Below are 20,220 nucleotides of genomic sequence, written 5' to 3' on the forward strand. Positions count from 1 at the left end.
TCTGAGAACATGGATCATGCCTAGGATCATGACACTGAATCCGATGAAAATAAAATGAATAAGAACACTTAGTCCCCAAAGTTTCCAAGTTGGGAAAGGAAAGGGAAACATAATGGAGTTCCCAAAACGTTAACCTTCAATTTAAACTCCTTGGGTTTCCTTTGGATACTCCCCAGGAAACAGATCCTCACAGGACAAGCATTTGACTTCAAAAATCTTGACCATCAGACACTGACTACAAACACTATAGCTGAAAGATTTTCAAAGAGGCTGAGGAGAAGGAGAAATCAGAATCAACCAGGAAACAAACTGGACAACAAAATTAACAAGAAACAAAAAGAAACTGTCGTTGCTACTTTCACTAAAATGATAAATTCTGAAAAGCAAAACCAGCCAAAAGGTCACATGGTACCTTTACTTCTGGAGCCTCCAGTAACAGACTCTATTTCTAAGAAAGAGGGATCACAGGAAATCAAACGACAAATTACTGTGCATAAAGTGACTGATAAAATGGAGGGGAAAGTGAACTGGTAAATGACAAAAAGTGGCTTACAGTGCATTTAATGATCTGTCGGGGAGGGATATGGGGAAAAGTCACGTCCCAGACCTCAGCCTCAGTTTCCCTACCCAAAAAAGGTGAGAACATGACACTTCGCTCAAAGAAGCCGGAGGGCCTGGTTCCATACGCCTCCACCTACTCAAAGGTCCTTTCAAAGGCCGGACTCAGTGGGGGTCCCCAGTGCAATTGCGCCATGACACCCGGAGCCTTAGGAGTGGAAAAAGGAGAAAGGGAGGAGGGTCAAAGCGCGCAAAGCTCTATCAGGCACTGGAAAGTGATTTTCCCCACACACTGGGGGTGCCAACACCCGCCCAAGACCCAACATCCCCTCCCTACCGAACCACACCGGGCAGCCCCAGCATCTCTCTCTCCTTCCGGCTTCTCCCTGAGTTCCGGGCTGCCCCTCCGGCCGCGCCCCTGAATGCTCCCCGGTAGCCCCTCCTCTGGCTGTGTCTCGGCGGCCGGCCCGCTTGCCCACCCGCCGGCGCCAAGGTCTTCTCAACCCCGCGGCGAAAGGATGCCGGGCCGGGCCTCCCAGGCTCCTGCCGGGCCTACCTGCAAGGCGGACGTGAGCTTTGTTTGCAGCCCGGTGGGCGAGGTGAGCCACAGAGAGAAGGAAGGAAGAGGGAGGAAGAAAGCAAGGAGTCCGCTCCACCGACCGGCGGGAGAAAGCGGCCGGAGCGCGGGGCCTCGCGGATAACTCAGCCCTAGACCCGGCGCCGCCGCTGCTCAGGAGACATCAACCAAGAAGACGACGCAAAGATCACCGAATAAACGAACGCCCCAGACATCAAAGGAGGAGCGCCCTAGCAGTCGCTCAAGGAACCATAGTCGAAGGCCGAAAAACAGCTCAGCGCCAACGCCAGGTCAGGCTCGTGTTCAAGGCATAAACAAACAAACCCAGATGATAAACCCTGGAGTAAGAGAGCCTGTGTTTCTGCCATTTTCCTTGTCGGCTGCCGGCTGTTAAAGTTATTTAGAGAACTGAAGTTTTTCTTGAGCGTGTTGAAGAATCTATCATAATGCAGTAACACTTGTTGACTAACTATAGTTCAGCGGCTTCGTTATGGATTCCCAACACCGTTTATCCCAATGGAGCGAATCACGTCATCTCATTTGAGCCTTACTTTCCTCACAGAACACAGAACACAGAACAGTGAGGTGAATGAAAGATTACAAAGAAACAGAGAATGAAAGAGAATCCAGACTGAGGAACAGAGTGAACAATCTCTGCAAAACCTCCAATTTTGGCTGGGCGCGGTGGCTCCCGTGTGTAAACCCACTTTGATAGGCCAAGGTGGGAGGATCACTTGAGGCCAGGAGTTCCAGACTAGCCTGGGCAACAACGCAAGACCCCGTCTCTACCAAAAAAAAATTAAAAATAAATAACTAAAAAGAAATTAGCCAGGCATGTTGATGTGTGCCTGTACTCCCAGCTACTTCAGAGGCTGAGGCAGGAGGATCACTTGAGCCCATGTATTTGAGCTTACAGTAAGCTATGATCACACCACTGCACTCCAGCCTGGGCAACAGAGCAAGACGCTGTCTCTAAATAAATAAAAACACAAAATTTTAATTTTTCATGTTACAATGCAGTTCTTGGAAATATCCATACAGAATTTTTTTGTTGTTGTTAAAGACAGGGTCTCATTCTGCTCCCCAGGCTGGAATTCAGCGGTGTAACCATACCTCACTACAGCCTCAAACTCCTGGGCTCAGGCCACCTTCTTGCCTCAGACTCCCAAGTAGCTAGGATTACAGGGACCTGCCACCACACCCAGCTCCATAAAGAATTTTTAAAAGCTTAATTCAAGCAGAGATGCAATAGTGTTGCTTTGTTTCAAGTCATTTAGCTATTAAAGTCTTTAATAGTTGGCCGGGCGTGGTGGCTCATGCCTGTAATCCTAGCACTGTGGGAGGCCAAGGCAGGAGGATTGCTTGAGGTCAGGAGTTTAAGATCAGCCTGAGCAAGAGCAAGCCCCCGTCTCTGCTAAAAATATAAAAAATTAGCAGGACATGGTGGCATGTGCCTGTAATCCCAGCTATTTGGGAGGCTGAGACAGTAGGATCGCTTGAGCTGAGGAGTTTGAGGTTGCTGTGAGCTAGGCTGACACCATGGCACTCTAGCCCAGGCAACAGAGTGATACTCTGTCTCAAAAAAAAAAAAAAAGAAAGGAAGGAAGGAAGGAAGGAAAGAAGGAAGGAAAGAAAAGAAGGAAAGAAAGAAAGAAAAAGAAAGAAAGAAAGAAAGAAAGAAAGAAAGAAAGAAAGAAAGAAAGAAAGAAAGAAAGAAAGAAAGAAAGAAAGGAAAGAGAGAGAGAGAGAGAGAAAGAAAGAAAGAAAGAAAGAAAGAAAGAAAGAAAGAAAGAAAGAAAGAAAGAAAGAAAGAAAGAAAGAAAGAAAAGAAAGAAAGAAGGAAAAGAAAGAAAAGAAAAAGGAAAGAAAAAAGAAATCCAGAGATGTACAGCCTAGGGTAAGGTGTGGCTGTTCAGTGTCAAGGACCAGGCTTCTTTCTATCTTGTTGATTTGCCATCTTCACTAAGTGGTTTCACCTTGGGTCCAAGACAGCTGCTCAAGCTCCAACCATCATGTCCATATTCTAACCACCAATGCTGGAAAGAGAAAAGCCATGTCTCCTAGCCACAAGGATACATCTTTTTGTTTGTTTGTTTGTTTGTTTGTTTTATTAAGGATTCTCTAGAGAAAAAGAATACATCTTGAAAATAGCAGAGGACGCTTCCATTTACATCCCACAGACCTACTCAGTATTGTGGGGGGAAAAAAGAATTTAGTTACATAACCCCACCTAACTGCAAAAACAAAAAAAAACTGGGAATTAGTCTTTATCCTGGGCAAATGGATACTAGCTAACAACAATAAAAGCAGTCTGCCACATTCCTGGAACCAGGTAAAGAATGGGAAAATAGACTTTCCTCTGTTGTCTTGCAAGGCTGAGTTTCCACTCCCAGAATACATATTTCAGAAAAGCTGCCTTCGCGGAGAGGATTGTGAGGCCTAGTGCCTAGAGCTAAAGCCTTCATTCAAATGTGACCCAAATAACTATATTATTTTGAAATCTTGATTGCAGTGCAAAAAGCTAAAGAAACTAATTTCAAGGCTGTAAGAAGCTTTCAGTTTTTCAAAAGCTGGAGACTTTTGAGAAAAATACCTCAAAGTTATGCAAATATTCATCTAAAATCATCTGAAAATGAAGATATTTGAGAAGCTGAGGCTAGACTACTCCATGAGACCATGGAAAAGGTGGCTTATTCTACAGTTGCATCTCTACAGACAAATTTCCTTTAGAGAATTGTTTCTTTTTAAATGTGGATTTAAGCTTCAATGTGACAGCAAACTACTGTTTGTTCTTATGGAAAACTACTTGGATTGAAGAGGGGCTCACAAGAGATCAGGAGTTGAAACTATCAAACCTACAGGAATCTCTTCACACTGAGGAAGAACTGCAAAAAAGGTGGCAGGCAAAAGTAAAGGTCATTCTAGATTGTACCCCTGATGTCCTACATATTGGTGTTAAGCCTCAAGAACTCATTAGTGTATTGATTGGGATTGTTTGTTTGTTTTTAGAGACAATGTCCTTTTTTTTTTTCTTTTGAGACAGAGTCTCACTCTGTCGCCCAGGCTGGAATACAGTGGCCCAATCATAGCTCACTCGAATTCCCAGGCTCAAGCAATTCTCCTGCCTCAGCCTCCAGAGTCACTGGGATTACACCACACCTGGCCTAATGTTGATCACTGTATTCTGGTAGGATTCTCCTGGTGAAGCCACTCCCATAAAGGTAGGATGTTGCTTCCCTAAAGTATGCCGACCGATCATTCCAGTTTGCCCAGGACTGAGGGGTTTTCCAGGACACCTGACTTTCCGTGCTAAAACTGTGACAGACATGGGCAAACTGGGGCGGTTGGTCACTCTAAGAATGGACCTTAGGAGTTTGAGACCAGCCTGAGCAAGAGCAAGACCCCGTCATTACTAAAAATAGAAAAATTAGCTGGACATTATGGTGCTCACCTGTAGTACTAGCTACTGGGGAGATTGAGGCAGGAGGATCGTTTGAACCCAGGAGTGTGAAGTTGCAGTGAACTATGATGATGCCACTGAACTCTAGTTTGGGTGACAGAGTAAGACTCTGTCTCCAAAAAAAAAAAAAAAAGAATAGACCTTGCCACTGTCAATCACATGGAAAGAATTTGGAGAAATTGAACCAGAAAAAGAGGATTAGGGCACCCTGGCCTAGGAGAATTGCCTAGAAAGAAGAGTAAAGGAGGAAGGGGATAGGATAGGGGGGAAGAGACTATGTTCCTTATCTTGGGTTCTGGGTAGTAGAAATCAGGCTTCAACCTAGGGTGAAATAACTTTGTAGCAGTACATGAGTCATCGTATTAGGAAGTCCAGGAAGAGGGATTGGGGGCCTTGAGCAGCCAAAATGATACGCCAGTTGTAGATTTTGCTGTTGCATTTCTGTTCTGTTCTTTTATAGCCTGTTCTTACTGTGCTGTGGGCTAATGTACTTTAGGCTAGAATGGTAAAGGTAGAAGCAATCTAGTGATGTAGGAGCAGCCCAGGGATGAGGAAAGATCCCAGAATAGCAGGAAGCCACTGACAGAAGTACGATAGGAGGCTCTCCCCTTTGGAATTATTTATATAGGATAAATTTCCAGTGATTGAATTTATCAATAGATTGAAATATATGAACATTTTAAGTCTCTAAAATGACAAAGAAATCAGCCCTTTTATAAAAAAGACAGCAGTATATGCAAGGGTAAGACAAAGTTAACATGTCAACAGAATAATAGATCCTTAATGCTTTACTGGACAAACAGGGAGACCCCTTCTTAAAATTTGCTAACTTATGATTTCAAAGTCTATTTTTTTCCTCCTGTTTAGTATCCAGAGATCTCATCTTTCCTATCTGATCATCACTAAGGGGAGCCTTACGTTGTAGTCACGTAAAATAATTTTTAAAAACCTGTGAATTTTATGTGTTAGGAAACTGGTGTGTCCCCAGTGCTAGGAAACTGGTGTTTCCCTTCCTTCCTGCATTGCCATTCTTATAATTAACAAAGTCTTAATTCTGAATCTGAGATTTCTCATACCCAGAACAATTTTGTAAAATCTTGGCAGGATCTAGAAAGCAAAATGGGCCCTAAAGGCATGTGTGTGTGCAATGGTAAAATCCTTTGATTTCTTATTTTCTTGTCTCATTCTAACTTCCCCTCCATTGCCAGGGAAAGTCACTCTGAATCTCAGTCTTTGAGCTGTTTTCAGTTTGTCTCAGATAAAATCTTAGTATGTCTATTTTCTGTGCAGCCTAGAGTTCACTCTTACCCACCTTTTTTCTTTCTTTCTTTCTTTTTTTTTTTTTCTTTGAGACAGAGTCTCACTGTTGCCCTGGGTAGAGTGTAGTGGCATCATCATAACTCACTGCAACCTCCAACTCCTGGGCTCAAGCAATCCGCCTGCCTCAGCCTCCCCAGTAGCTGGGACTACTGGCGTATGCCACCACACCCAGCTAATTTTTCTTTTTTTAGTAGAGAGTGGGGTCTCACTGTTGTTCAGGCTGGTCTCAAACTCGTGACCTCAAGTGATCCACCCACCTCATCCTCCCAGAGTGCTAAGATTACAGGTGTGAGCCACTGCACCCAGCCTACTCACCTCTTGTATGTCTTCACTACATGACCCCATTAGAATTATGTCTTGTTTTTTATCCCTAAATTAGAGTAACTTGCTGTAGATTCTTTACATTCCAAAGGGCAGGAAAGCAGCTTCATCCCTATTCAGGTCATTTAAACCAAAAATGTTTATGGTCCCTCTTTTGTATAATTTGGAATTAGTAAACCAGTGATGACCCAATATTGTTTTCACTTGATATATTCTGGGACCTTGCTATCTTGAAACAGCTAAGGGTAAATCTGGAAAATTCCTTTGCTGGCCAGATGGAGTTATCTATGGGAAGATGAGGCTTACGTAAGACAGGCAAAATCCTTGACTCCTTCCCAAAACCATGCCAGAAAAAAGCTATAAATCCACACTAAGAACCTCAAAGAGGGAAGACTTCTGAGACACTTACAAAAAGCCCCTGTGGGCAAACAGACCCTGATCCTTCCCTAAATCATTTTGGGGAAAGTGTAACTATGGACTGAAAAAATCCTGGCCTGTAAAAATACAAGCCGAAAGGAGATAAATGTATAGATTCAAAGAGTTACCTCGTGGGATTATTAGAGAATAATATTCTCCCAGTGAAAAACACTCCAAGCCAATATTCAGTTAGTTCAGCACTTAGATTATCCTTGGTGTGCAAATAAACAGACTTGAAATTGTTTTTGAAATCTCTCCAAGACTGTCCCTCCCACTCACTCTTCATGTCACCATCTAGTGAGTTAAGTTGTGAAAAACCCCAATTTTCCTTAAATGCAGTTATGTAAGGCTAAAATGCGAGGCACTAGGCACTTTCCATGATCATACTTCACCTTGCCACTTATGATACATGATTGGCAGTAACTCTTTCTTGATGCAATATGCATAATCGAATCAAAGCTTTATTACTACTTGGATAACTGTGGTAATTAAAAGAAAAAAATCAAAACTTTATGGGAATAAAACACAAATCAAGAGACTTAAAAAGAAAAGACCATGAGAATTAAGACGTTGCCTTATGAAGGAGACAAAGTAAGCTTGGGTCACAAGTTAAACTTAACAAACAAACAAAAAATGTAACAGGGCACCTCTACTGCACAATGAATAAAGTTCCCAGTCAACTCTTCCTTGTCCTCTCCCACCTCAATGACATCCCTCTACATATTAAGCAAAACCTCCTGTCAAATGGATCCATTCTTCATAGAGTAGGATAATTATGGAAAATAGCATTTGGAGTGGAAATAAATAGCAGATAATAATCCATAATTGTTTTTAATCTTGAGGATGAGTCACCCTCAATTTATTTCCAAATTTCTTCTGTCATCAGCTGTTCATTTCTTTACTTTGAAAATCACCAGATTAACACTGCCAAAGGCAAGGTAGGAAATGATCCAAGAGGACAATTCAGAGGCATCACATGGTGAGAAACTGGAAATAAGACAGTCCTCAGGAAAATCTTTTGTCCCAGCAAAGGCACCAAAGTGTAAACCTAATTCACACTTTCATTATTCCAATCAGGTTATTTTTACATCAGTGTAATTTTAGAATGAGACTTGCTAGGGGATTATTTATTTTCTGGGAAATTCTGTCCATCACTCTGCATATAGGATATCCAAGGTCTAACTCCAGAGTTCATTTCAAACCAAGAAATTATATTCTTTTTACCTCTCCTTAATACTTTCACATGTCTTCTTTATTCCCTAAATCTTCCTTCTGTACAAGACATTTCAAAACAGAACAACCAAACAAAAACTCTAACATCCTAAGAAATGTGATCTAGTTAGATGTGAGCTGTCTAAACTTGGGTGAATCACCTACGCTTATCAACTTTTCAGGGTGCTTAGAGCCCCTGAAAAGTGTAAGCTTGCCATTTTATCTATATCTGAATTGTCTTCTTTAAGCTGATTGGGTTCTTAAACCCATTTAGCCTGTAACTCTGACTGAGGGTTGGAAATAGGAGACTGGAGTCCAGATGTTCTCCCTAGGAATGAGGTCTAAATCACAGTCCAATTATTGCAGACAGGCTAAAAATGGAGGCTTCAGACTGTCCTTAACATCCTCTTAAAAACACAAAGCTGCAAACTTGGATTAGTAGCCATTTACTTATGTCAAAAGACCATTCCCAACTCAAATTCACTCTTCACACTTAACTGGGGGCAAATTATACCTATATAGCCAACAAAGTAGAAAAACTAAAATGTCACCCAAATAATTCAGGACAAACAAATATTGTTTTCATTTGAAATCAGACAATTGAAACCAAAAAAAGTGTTTTGGCTATTTGCTGCTTTCCTCTTTATTATGACTTTGTAGGCACAATCATAAATGTTTGCAAACAGTGAGCTTTCAAGTGAGTGATGCTTAACCTGGAGTTCATTGGATAGTAGGGAATCATTATCTTGGTTTTGGTTTACTTAATATATTTGCAAATGAATCAAGATGTTCTGGCATAGCCTGAACTCTTCTTAAACATACAGATTAAATGTCAATTTATGACAAGTGTTCGCACACTCACTTATGCTACGTGATGGAACTGTGCGGAAGGTGGTAAGTGGGAAAGTCTGTCACAACTCCTTCTGGGAAGTCTTCCTCCTCCCCATCTTCACATTAGCTAAAATGAGTGAGCATCAGCTCCTGACGGATACGGTCAGCCTCTAAGTCCAGGGACTCCATGTGCTCATACTCTTCCTCAGGGGGCTGTTCCATGGGTCCTGTCATTGGAGAGGACCAAACATCCATCCCATGCTCTAGGGAGATGTTGTGGAGGACACAACAAGCCAAGATGATGTGGCTGGACTTTTCTGGTGAGTACTGCAGTGCCCCCTTGGATCCATCCAGGCAGCGGAATCGAGAATAGAGGGTTCGGAAAGTCTTCTCAATCACACTGTGAGTTGCAGAATGGGCCATGTTATAGCGATATTCTGCTGGAGTTTCAGGAATATGAAGTGGTGTCATGAGCCAGGTACGGAGAAAGAAGGAACTGTCACCTGTGGGGAAGTCCAAAAAAAATCATAAGTGATTATAAGTGGAATACAAGCAAGAAACAAAATTCAGAAAACATATCCTAAGGATGGACAAGAAAATACAACAGCCTCTGGAGCCAAAGCACACACACATACACACACACCAAAAAAAAAAAAAAAAAAACCCAAGAGGAAAATGCTGTGGTAAAAAGAAAGCATACCAACATCAGGAGCAGAAAGACATGAGTCTTGGGTGAGAATATCTTTGGTAAAAAACCAACAGAGAAAAAAGCTGATAGCTAAAAAAAGCCAAATCTGGCCAGGCACAGTGCTTTACGCCATAACCCCAGTGCTTTGAGAGGCCAAGGTGGGAGGATTGCTTGATGCTAGGAGTTCTAGACCAGTCTGGGTGACATAGCGACAACCCATCTCTACAAAAAAATTAAAAACTTAGCTGAGCACGGTGGTGCATGCCTGTAGTCCTGGCTACTTGGGAGGCTGAGGCAGGAGGATCGCTTAAGCACAGGTGTTAGAGGTTACAGTGAGCTAGGCTCTCATCACCACTTCTCTCCAGCCAGAGAGACAGAGTGAGACTTGTCTCTAAAAAAAAAAAACAAAAACAAAACAAACAAAAAAAACCACGAAAGCTAAATCTGAAAGAATGTAGGAAGGAAGTGATAGCACTGGAGGAAATAAAAGTCCTGGATTTGCCAAATTCAGAGACGTTGTTTAAGAAAAGGCTTAATAAAAACTATCAAATAGCATGCTAATCTTCAAAATGTCTAAGGAGCAAGAGAGAAAAAGAGAATTCTCTCAGAAGATCCCAAAACACTTCTAAGGAAAATTTCTAACATTACCATTAAAATTTCAGATGTGAAAGCACTTCCTAGGGATTTCAGCGTATTTCATGGATAATAACAATCCACTCAGTGCTGAGAAGAGTAAAAATCCCAGCATTTGTGGCAAAGATCAGAACTCAGGTGTTCTGCCTTCCTATATATCACAATTACTAGAGCCAAGCCTTGCAACAGAGGAATTGGAAGAATTAATTTCACATTAAGAAGGAAAGCATACAAATAATGATGCCAATAGTAATAGTCAATGATAAGGAAATGAAATTAGAAGTCATATAAAATAATACATACAAGGCATTCCCCTTAAGTGACTTTCTTATCAAATGATCCTAGGAAGTGCTAACAAAACAAAAAAAAATTGGGGTGCAATGTCCTAACACAACAGCATAATATTTCTATAATGTTACATTGTCCTGACTCACTATGTAGGGCAGATGAAATGTCTCACGCAGAGACACAACCTCTTAGAAATCTGAGACAGAGGAATAGGTCCTGGAGTACCAACTTGCACAATCACTAAGCTCCTGACTCACCATCAATTTTTTTTTTTTTTGAGGCAGAGTGTCGCTTTGTTGCCCTGGCTAGAGTGAGTGCCGTGGCTCCAGCCTACCTCACAGCAACCTCACACTCCTGGGCTCAAGCGATCCTCCTGCCTCAGCCTCCCGAGTAGCTGGGACTACAGGCATGCGCCACCATGCCCGGCTAATTTTATTTTATTTTTATATATATATTTTAGTTGGCCAGATAATTTCTTTCTATTTTTTAGTAGAGATGGGGTCTCACTCTTGCTGAGGCTGGTCTCGAACTCCTGACCTCGAGCAATCCACCCGCCTCGGCCTCCCAGAGTGCTAGGATTACAGGTGTGAGCCACCACACCTGGCCCACCATCAATTTTAATAAGAAGTTCTGGACTGTTCAGATAGTGGTAGGCACTGCTCCAAACATAGGAGACTCATTTCTTTTAGGAGATGACATTTCTTTCTTTCTTTTCTTTTTTTTTTTTTTTTTTGAGACAGAGTATCGTTTTGTCATCCCGGCTAGGGTACAGTGGCGTGATCATATTAATATCTCACTGCAACCTCAAACTCCTGGGCTGAAGCGATCTTCCTGCCTCAGCCTCCTTAGTAGCTAGGCTATAGGCACGTGCCACAACGCCCGGCTAAATTTTTTTTTTCTATTTTTTTTAGTAGAGATGGGGTCTTGCTCTTGCTCAGCATGGTCTCAAACTCCTGAGCTCAAGCGATCCTCCCACCTCGGCTTCCCAGAGTGCTAGGATTATAGGCATGATCCACCGCTCCTGGCCAGCACTTTTAAAATATTATCTCTTATTATCCAATCCCAACTCTGCCAGGTTTGATATTGAAATCATTTTACAATTGAGAAGATCAAAATATATGTTAGCCATCTTTTGATATATCAGGCAAAGGAAGAAACTGGTCACTGAATGCTGAAGTCAGACTCAGAGTTCTAAAACAATGGTGTAATGCGGTAAAAGAGAATAAGATAAGCATCTAAAATGAATGCTTAAACATGGAGATGCTGAATAATATCTGTTAAAGTTTCTCTAGTAAACAATGTGAACCTTAAATTGGGCAGATATACAGGGCAAGGTAGTTATAAAAGGTAGACCTTTTGTAAAATGCTCTACAGTCACTAACTGGTTATAATCCAAGCACTAGTGGAAAACACACTCGGGAGGGGATTAGGATCAGAATTGCTAAACAGATTACAATTGCTTATGTGATCAGTCATCCAAAAGACATTCTGGCAGATCTTACCCAAAGCTGCTTAAAAGGACTAGGCCAAGAGCTGAAGAACTAAGGACTAAGGCTAAACTGTTTGCAGGAACAGGTATATTTAGAGGAGGGGAATTTAGGTAATGCACTCTGAAGGGACAAATGAGAATAAAGACAGGGATGGATGACACTCTAGGTGAAAATGTTAAAAGACAGGGGAGATCACAGCTAGTTCTAGGTTTACCAGATCTAGCACTATTCCACAAAGCTGATGGTGTTCTTTTTTTTCCCATTCAACTTTTTTTTAAAATTTCAGCATATTATGGGGGTACAAAAGTTTAGGTTACGTCTATTGCCCTTGCCCCACCCACTGCCCGCCCCAAGTCAGAGCTTCAAGCGTGTCCGCTGATGGTGTTCTTAAAATAAATTCAGCCATCTCTTCTCTTTCTTTTTTTAACATCATCATTCTTTATAATCCTGCCAATCGTCCCGTAATTACCCCACTGTCCATATATCCTCTAGAGATCAGTGTTTTCCAAATTTGTCTATTCATACGAATTTAGTGGCTTGATCATAGCTCACTGCAGCTTCAAACTACTGAGCTCAAGCAATCCTTCTGCCTCAGCCTCCTGAATAGCTGGAACTACAGGCATGCACCACCATGCCTGGCAAATTTTTCTTATTTTTTTTAGAGATAGGGTCTTGTTATGTTGCCCAGGCTGGTCTTAAACTTCTGCCTCAAGTAATCTTCCTGCCTCAGGCTCCTGAGTCACTGGGATTACAGGAGTGAGCCACCAGTGCCCAGCAATAATGTATATTTTTTAAAAATTCCCCAGATGATTCTTGATCTTGAAAATTTGGGTAATGTATACTAGTAAGTGGTCGTCAAACTTGTTTTCCTGCTGGAGCTCATGGAGACTTTCTAAAATGTATGCACTAGAACTGATAATACTAAGAGAACCAATTCCCACATCTTCAACTTCCATAGGTATACTTTCCTAACTTTCTTAGTGCCTACCACGTGGCCTGTTATTGAAACTTGCCCTGACAAAACATCTGTTAAATGTTGCCATATCCACCTCTCCCATTTCCACTCTTTCTGTAGGGAGGGGAATCTGAAAAGCATATAGAAGTTTGTTAGAGTTTTTTTGTTTTTTTTACATGTGCATGGCTGTGCATGTAAAAAAATTGTTAGAGTTTTTACTGATTTTCAATTATATCCTGTAAACAATGCAAAAATTACTTTAAAGCCATAATTCCAACTGAATCTGGAGTCCCAAGGTGTGAAGCGAAAAAAATCAGTACCTCCTATGTGACCTTTAAGTCCTTAACAAAATAAATATTTGCTATATAGGGTAACTCCTCATATGATCTTGTTTAAAAACTTAAACGTAAGTGATTTAATGTTCTATGCTCCAGTGTCCTCTTTCATAAAAATGTTAATATTATTTAATTCTTAAGAGTTATTATAAACACTGACATAATCCATGTAAAGTGTTTATAACATTGTCTGACAAATTCTAAGTGCTCAGTAAGTTTTACCTGGCTTTATAGTTAGGGATAGAAAGAGATTAGCTTAGAACCCAAGTACTTCCACAGCTGTGGAAGAAGCAGCTAGATGAGACACTTAAGAAACAGACTTTCCTTCACTTTTTGGTGTGAGTTGTATGAAAACAAAATTTGAAAGCTCCAAGTAGGCACAAGGTGTGATTAAGATAAAGGTCAAGCAGGGTAGAGAAGGTAGTACACTGAAAATGGTATGCAGAAGCAACAACTCAAGAAAATCAGTAAGTTCCCGGAGTTCTAAGTGGCATCCTGGCATCTCTAAACCCGTTAGTGTGACAGCAATCTCTGCCCACTTGGAAAAGAGGAGGTTTTTCTTTGAGGTACCAGTAAGGGCCAGGCGCAGTGGTTCACACCTGTAATTCTAGTATTCTGGAAGGCTAAGGTGGGGGGATCACTTGAGCTCAGGAGTTCGAGACCAGCCTGAGCAAGAGTGAGACCCCATCTCTACTAAAAAATAAATAAATAAATAAAAATGGGGAAAAAAGAAAAAATCCTAGTAAGTACATTAAAGAGAAATATTTCTTGAGTGTAAGCATGGTGTTATGAACATGTGCAGTGCAGATATGATTAGTGGTCTTGACAGAGAGGTCTTCTGATCCTCAATGTAGCTTTTCATCTCTTACATGATGTTGTACATGAGATAACCCCTGTCCTGATGCTCATATAAGAGTAGCACTTAAAAAAACCAAAAACCAGGCAGGGCGCGGTGGCTCACGCCTGTAATCCTAGCCCTCTGGGAGGCCGAGGCGGGTGGATCGCTCGAGGTCGGGAGTTCGAGACCAGCCTGAGTGAGACCTGGTCTCTACTAAAAATAGAAATAAAAATTATCTGGACAACTAAAAATATATATAGAAAAAATTAGCCGGGCATGGTGGCGCATGCCTGTAGTCCCAGCTACTCGGGAGGCTGAGGCAGGAGGATCGCTTAAGCCCAGGAGTTTGAGGTTGCTGTGAGCTAGGCTGACGCCACGGCACTCACTCTAGCCCAGGCAACAGAGCGGGACTCTGTCTCAAAAAAAACAAAAAAACAAAAAACAAAAACTAAGCTGCCAGACTCAAGGGTTTTATCACTGTTAACTAATTGTATTCCTTGCAGCTGTACAGTCACCTCAGTTCACACTGCTTAATACTGAATGGATTCTTGTCCTACTCGTATGACTAAGCCAGGCTTTCCAATGGAACTCAGGCAGATCTGTGAAGTGAGTGCCTAAAATAAGAATTGTAAGTGCATTGTCTACTATCATTTTCATATAGATGTCACTGGTGACAATCACCAACGGCAAAAGTAACATCTTACCTTTGTATATTTACACAATACTTTATAGTGAACTTTCATATATATTACCTAATCCTCACAATAGGTGTTACTGCTGTTGGTGTTATTTTCATCATTTTACAGATGATAAAAATTAAGCATCTTGGTAAGGGTGGTGGGAAGGAGTAATGAAGAGGTGTTGGTGAAGGGGTAATTCTGTTAAATACAAGGGAAAAATTCTAGTGTTCAATAACGCAATAGGGCAACTATAGTTAACAACAATTTATTATATTTCAGAATAGCTAGAAGTTTTCAAATGTTCTCAGCATAAAGCAATGATAAATGTTTCAGGTGAATCATGTCCCAATTACCCTGATTTGATCATTATATGTTATATGCTTGTATCAAAATATAACATGTACTCCATGAATATGTACAATTATGTATCAATAAAAAATAAAAAAATATGTTGTTCTCCAAAAAATAAATTAAGCCTCCATCATATGGATATATGATATTTAATCAGTTCTATACAGTGCTGATAAGTATTGTGGCTATATTTAAGGTGATTGTTTTTATAGGGTTGTTTTTGTTGCTGCTACTCTTTGCAGTGCAAATTCTTGTATACAATTTTGTTTTGCCTAAGCATGAACATGTAATTCTAAGATAAACTCTTAGAAGGAGAAGAGTTGGGTCAAATAATTTTGTTTAAGACACAGGGAAGGCAGGAGGATCACTTAAGCCCAGGAGTTTGAGGTTGCAGTAAGTTACAATGACACCACTGCACTCTAGCCCAGGTGACAGAGTGAGACCCTGTCTCAAAAAAAAAAAAAAAAAAACAAAAAAGAGGCTGTGAGGCCCTTTCCACAAGTGCTTCGGTGACACTGGCAACATTACGACTCATAGAGGCCTGACTGATTCCAACAGCATCTCCCATCTGAGTCTGGAAGGAACCTTAAGTATAAAAGCCCAAAAGAGGGGTCTTGCTGTGTTGCCCAGGCTGGCCTAGAACTCCTGGGCTCAAGGAATCCTCTTGCCTCAACCTCCCCACTAGCTGGGGTTACAGGCACAAGCCACCATACTGCCTCCAATGTTTTTAAATTTCTTTTTTTTTTTTTTTTTGAGACAGAGTCTCACTTTGTTGCCCGGGCTAGAGTGAGTGCCGTGGCGACAGCCTAGCTCACAGCAACCTCAAACTCCTGGGCTTAAGCGATCCTACTGCCTCAGGCTCCCCAGTAGCTGGGACTACAGGCATGCGCCACCATGCCCGGCTAATTTTTTCTGTATATATATTTTAGTTGACCAGATAATTTCTTTCTATTTTTAGTAGAGATGGAGTCTCACTCTTGCTGAGGCTGGTCTCGAACTCCTGACCTCGAGCAATCCACCCGCCTCGGCCTCCCAGAGTGCTAGGATTACAGGTGTGAGCCACCGCACCCGGCCTATGTTTTTAAATTTTAAAAAATGTCTTTTTAATGTGGATTTAAAAAAAATTAAGGCTCTGAGAGTTCTTACCTGAGGCCTCATAATAAAGGTGCAGGACTGAGACTCAGGTCTACAGACTCCCATATTTCATTCCACTCCACTACATAATTTTTCTCTGGGTACAAAGTGAAAATTTACACCTGCAAACTCACCAAGAAACCAGCTATCTTTGTGCATCCCGGCTTCAAACTGACTACTGAGAGAAGACTGCTGCAGTACAGCATAGTCCTGTAGGCTGCCTGGCCAGTTTGTCTCCACAGTCATTAGCGCTCCTCTGATGTCACACACCATCAGGCAGTTTAAAGAATGCAGACCTTTGCGGTTCACATAGGAGAGGTCTTCAGCATTTGGTGCCTTGATTGCCACGTGGATACAGTCAACCACCCCTATCACCCCTGGCATCCCTGCCAAACCATAGAATTCATCTTTCAGAGCCTGCATGGAAGCTTCATCAGCTGGAAAGCGAATGAACTGTGAGGCCCTTTCCACAAGTGCTTCAGTGACATTGGCAACACAACGACTCATAGAAGCCTGACTGATACCAATAGCATCTCCCATCCGAGTCTGGAAGGAACCTGAGGTATAAAAGCCCAATGCTGCAAGGATCTGTGTCTCTGGGCTAATAGCCCTGGATCGCTGAGTAGGTCTAGATAGGCTTGCCCCCAGGAGCTCCACCAAGTAATAAATAAAATGTCGAGGAAACCCATACATGGACATCAAGTATTCATCAGTCACATCATCCAGCTTAAAGCGGTCCAATGTCCGGTGACCTCGGCCATACAGTAAGAGATCACAGTCAAGCACTGTTATTGGTATAGCCATGGTAAATATGGATGTTGTCTGTCCTTTTCTCTACTTTTGCTGAACTCCTCCCAGTGAAGATGTTGGTGCAAGAAGGTATTTAAGAAAGTATCAGAATTCAACAGCCAACCATCAGTTAAATGGCTCTGGCATTTATAATCTTCCCGCTGTAAAGGTTAAAAGAAAAAACATTAGAAATCCACCAAAGACTTTAAAGTGACTCAAAGCCTACAACAACTCCTTTTCTGCAAATTTCCATTATGTTGAGGCAAAAGGTGCTGCGCTTGTAGGCTTGCTCTGGTTTGAGGGAGAATGGTAATTCAATGTCGGTGGCTCATTTAATGCCTGGCATTTTAACTAAGAACAGCAAAAGATTAATGGAGGTGATAGCATAATTATTCACAAGGTAAAAGAGGTCTGCTCCTAACTATACAGGCCACGAAGCAGCTGACATAAGTCACAACTACCCTGGGTAAGGATAAGTCACGGTTTCAGTATCCAAAGCCATCGCGATGGCTCCACCGGACAAGTAAGGGACAGATGTGGGGGTGCTCAAACCAGTCTAACAAGGAAGGAGGGAGAAAATAAAAGTCCACGACCCAGTCTGGTGGACGTACACTGTGTACTATAACAACAGGCTTTCCCCTCATCCCAAAAAAATCAAAATCGTGTGGCTGAGGGGTAAGAAGTAGGGAAGACCAGACAGGTTGGAAGGAAAGAGCGAAAGAAGCTGAGAGAGGCAGGTTTGGAAGGTGCCTTAAAATTGGATACCGAAGTCTCGCTGGCCACCCAAAGTCAGCCAAGGCCGGTCACCCACCTCTCCTCAGCGGCCACGTTCCCAGCCGCACCCCACCCCCCCAGCCCGGTCGGGACCTCCTCCGGACCAGACGACGGCACACAGACCGCCACGGCGCGCAACAGCGGCACCGCCTCCCCCGCGTCAGCGCCCGCCCCTCGCCGCGTCCTCACTGCCGCCGCCGCCGGGATCTGCGGTTCGCCGCCGCATATTCCACACACGGCTAAACAGTCTCGCTCTTTCAAAGACCCCTCTTTCCGCCTTTCTTTTCTCCTGAGGCGCTTGGAAAAATTGGAGGAGGCTTAAATAGTAAGGAAATCAACATTCATGGAGACTTAGAGGACGTAAAAGACTAAATAGGACGTCCAAGCATCAGCGAAAGTGCGTGTGCCATTAGGCATGTGGATTTGCCCCGCAGCCTTTTTCCTCCCCTCCTACCCTCCGCCTTCACCGAAGCGGATGAAAACAAACAGTGACGATGGCGGCGCCAGGAAGCGACCGGCGGCTGGGCTTAAGGCAGGAGTGATTGCTTGGCCAGTGAGGGAAGCCCTGAGGAGCGCCGGTCGACGGGAGTGCGACAAGTCGCGCAATCTTGGGAGCAAAACGCCCGAGGCCTGCGAGCCAGGAGCCTCCTAAAGCGTGAGGTATCTGCGACCTGTCCTGTCACTGCAGCCCCGGAGCGCGGAACCCTCAGCCAGCAGGCGTGGCTGGCCGGCCTCAGGCTCGGGCCTTCGTAATGAGAGCCCCGAGCCTCTCTCTGTGCCGCAGCTTCGCAGGTACTGATTTTGGGGCGGGGGGTACCCCCAGTTCTCTCAGCGCCCCCGGCTGGGAGGCCATGGATCTGCGGCCCGTCGGGTGCCTCCTTGTGGAAGCCGAAGCCGACTGGCCGCGATTGGGTCCCCTGACCCCTTGAATTATCTTGGTGAAGTCGGGTTGGTGTAGGCCCCGTTGGTCCTTGACTGTTCCCGGTCCTTACGGAGATTCCCGGAACATTCCTCTCTACTTTTTCAGCTCTTTGAGTTAGCTTGTAAGGCTTTTTGGAACTAATTTGTGGGGCCCTAACTCCGGGGTTGGCTACCAATATGAGTGAGGTTGGTTTTCATTCAATCAAGATTTGTTAAGTGCCAAATGTGTACTCCACGTGTAGGTGAGGGAGACTGTTGACTAGTGAAAAAAGGTACCTAAGGTTCACGACTATCTTCTTGCTGGCAGTGGAACGACCTGTGGAAACCTGCGATCCATTCTCATTAAATTAATCTCTGGGTAAGTGGCTAAGCATCTTCTTGGGCTCATCAATAACTCATCTTAGTTTTCACTTTCCCAGTTAGTCTGGTAAATTTGGTGTAGCATTTCACTTTTAGTATTTCTTCCTCCTCTGGCCATCCCACAGCCAAGAGATAGAGGTAGAGGGCCCGGCGCGGTGGCTCACGCCTGTAATCCTAGCCCTCTGGGAGGCCGAGGTGGGAGGATCGCTCGAAGTCAGGAGTTCGAGACCAGCCTGAGCAAGAGCGGGACCCCGTCTCTACTAAAAAAAATAGAAAGTAATTAGCCGGACAACCTAAAAATATATAGAAAAAACTAGCCGGGCATGGTGGTGGTAGTCCCAGCTACTCGGGAGGCTGAGGCAGAAGGATCACTTGAGCCCAGGAGTTTGAAGTTGCTGTGAGCTAGGCTGATGCCACAGCACTCTAGCCCGGGCAACAGAGTGAGACTCTGTCATCCCGCCCCCCCCCCCCCCCCAAAAAAGAGAGAGAGGTAGAGAAAATTAATGAAAAAAAAGAACTAGTTTTCTCATTATTCTTAATTTAAAACTCACCTCCTAGTGGTAGAATTTATTGGACATCTTTAGTGGGAGATACGCAGTAATAAGAAACAAATGACCCTTTAAATTCATTTCCAGATTTTGGCGGTGTTTTATGAGTGTTAGTCCTTTTCATGTATGGATATTGCGGCTCCAACTAAATTATAAGTTTTTTTGTTTCCAACTCTCCATTTTTTAGTTCTGGATAAGTCTTATAAATGCATGTGGAATGGAATACTGACTTTTAATACATTTAATACATAGTGGATGATGAGTTAAGTGCTGAAGTCTCATATACTAATTTGTAGTGGGATATAGTTAATTAATGCACTACTTCCACATTGTCCCCCTTTGGGTATAAAGTTAAAAAGGCTATGGAAACTCCTGAGATTTAAGTTTCACAAAAATTGCAAACCACTGGGTTTTCCATTACTGTACTCCAACTTATTAGATTATATTATATATTTGTGGGCTTTTTTCCCCCCTCAGGAGTAGTTTTTTGTTTTATGTTTTGTTTTGTTTTGTTTTTTGAGACAGAGTTTTGCTATGTCATCCTGGCCAGAGTGCCATGGCATCAGCCTAGCTCACTGCAACTTCAAACTCCTGGGCTTAAGCGATCCTCTTGCCTCAGCTTCCAGAGTATCCGGAACTAGGCGTGCCCCACCACGTCCAGCTAGTTTTTCTTTTCTTTTTATTTTTTTGATTAATTGGAGAAAAAGATACAAATTTATTTACCATGTATACACAAGAGC

The 20,220-nt window shown here is 42.9% G+C and overlaps 3 protein-coding genes across 20 annotated transcripts in view; 1 reads left to right on the forward strand and 2 right to left on the reverse strand.

Annotated features, from left to right (window-relative positions):
* The window catches only part of AMBRA1 (autophagy and beclin 1 regulator 1), a 175,906-nt gene extending 174,501 nt beyond the window's left edge, over positions 1 to 1,405 (reverse strand). For all 6 annotated transcript variants that reach the window (XM_045557939.1, XM_045557938.1, XM_045557937.1 and 3 more), the window contains exon 1: positions 1,115 to 1,405. The gene's annotated coding sequence lies outside the window, so the exon portion shown is untranslated. The remainder of the gene's footprint in view (positions 1 to 1,114) is intronic.
* Positions 1,406 to 8,609: 7,204 nt separating this feature from the next.
* Positions 8,610 to 17,830, reverse strand: HARBI1 (harbinger transposase derived 1). The gene is made up of 3 exons (XM_045557941.1): positions 17,689 to 17,830; positions 16,223 to 17,038; positions 8,610 to 9,199 (listed from the first exon to the last, which is right to left on the reverse strand). The coding sequence occupies exons 2-3, from the start codon at positions 16,890 to 16,892 to the stop codon at positions 8,820 to 8,822; spliced, it is 1,050 nt and encodes a 349-aa protein (XP_045413897.1). The 5' UTR covers positions 16,893 to 17,038; positions 17,689 to 17,830; the 3' UTR covers positions 8,610 to 8,819.
* A 187-nt stretch (positions 17,831 to 18,017) lies between these two features.
* The window catches only part of ATG13 (autophagy related 13), a 46,010-nt gene continuing 43,807 nt past the window's right edge, over positions 18,018 to 20,220 (forward strand). For 5 of the 13 annotated variants that reach the window (XM_045557949.1, XM_045557953.1, XM_045557954.1 and 2 more), the window contains exons 1-2: positions 18,113 to 18,443; positions 18,815 to 18,930. The gene's annotated coding sequence lies outside the window, so the exon portion shown is untranslated. Of the gene's footprint in view, positions 18,444 to 18,814; positions 18,931 to 20,220 lie in introns of all 13 variants that reach the window. The other 8 variants (XM_045557947.1, XM_045557942.1, XM_045557945.1 and 5 more) reach the window with 7 other exon arrangements.

This window comes from Lemur catta, chromosome 7 (genome assembly GCF_020740605.2).
Source record: "Lemur catta isolate mLemCat1 chromosome 7, mLemCat1.pri, whole genome shotgun sequence".
Classification (NCBI taxonomy): Eukaryota; Metazoa; Chordata; class Mammalia; order Primates; family Lemuridae; genus Lemur; species Lemur catta.

Excerpts from the sequence above, each read along its gene's own strand:
- HARBI1 (XM_045557941.1), bottom strand. The coding sequence starts at position 16,892 with ATGGCTATACCAATAACAGTGCTTGACTGTGATCTCTTACTGTATGGC. Across the intron at positions 9,200-16,222 it reads CAAAGATAGCTGGTTTCTTG|GTGACAGTTCCTTCTTTCTC; the intron begins GTGAGTTTGCAG and ends ACTTCCCCACAG.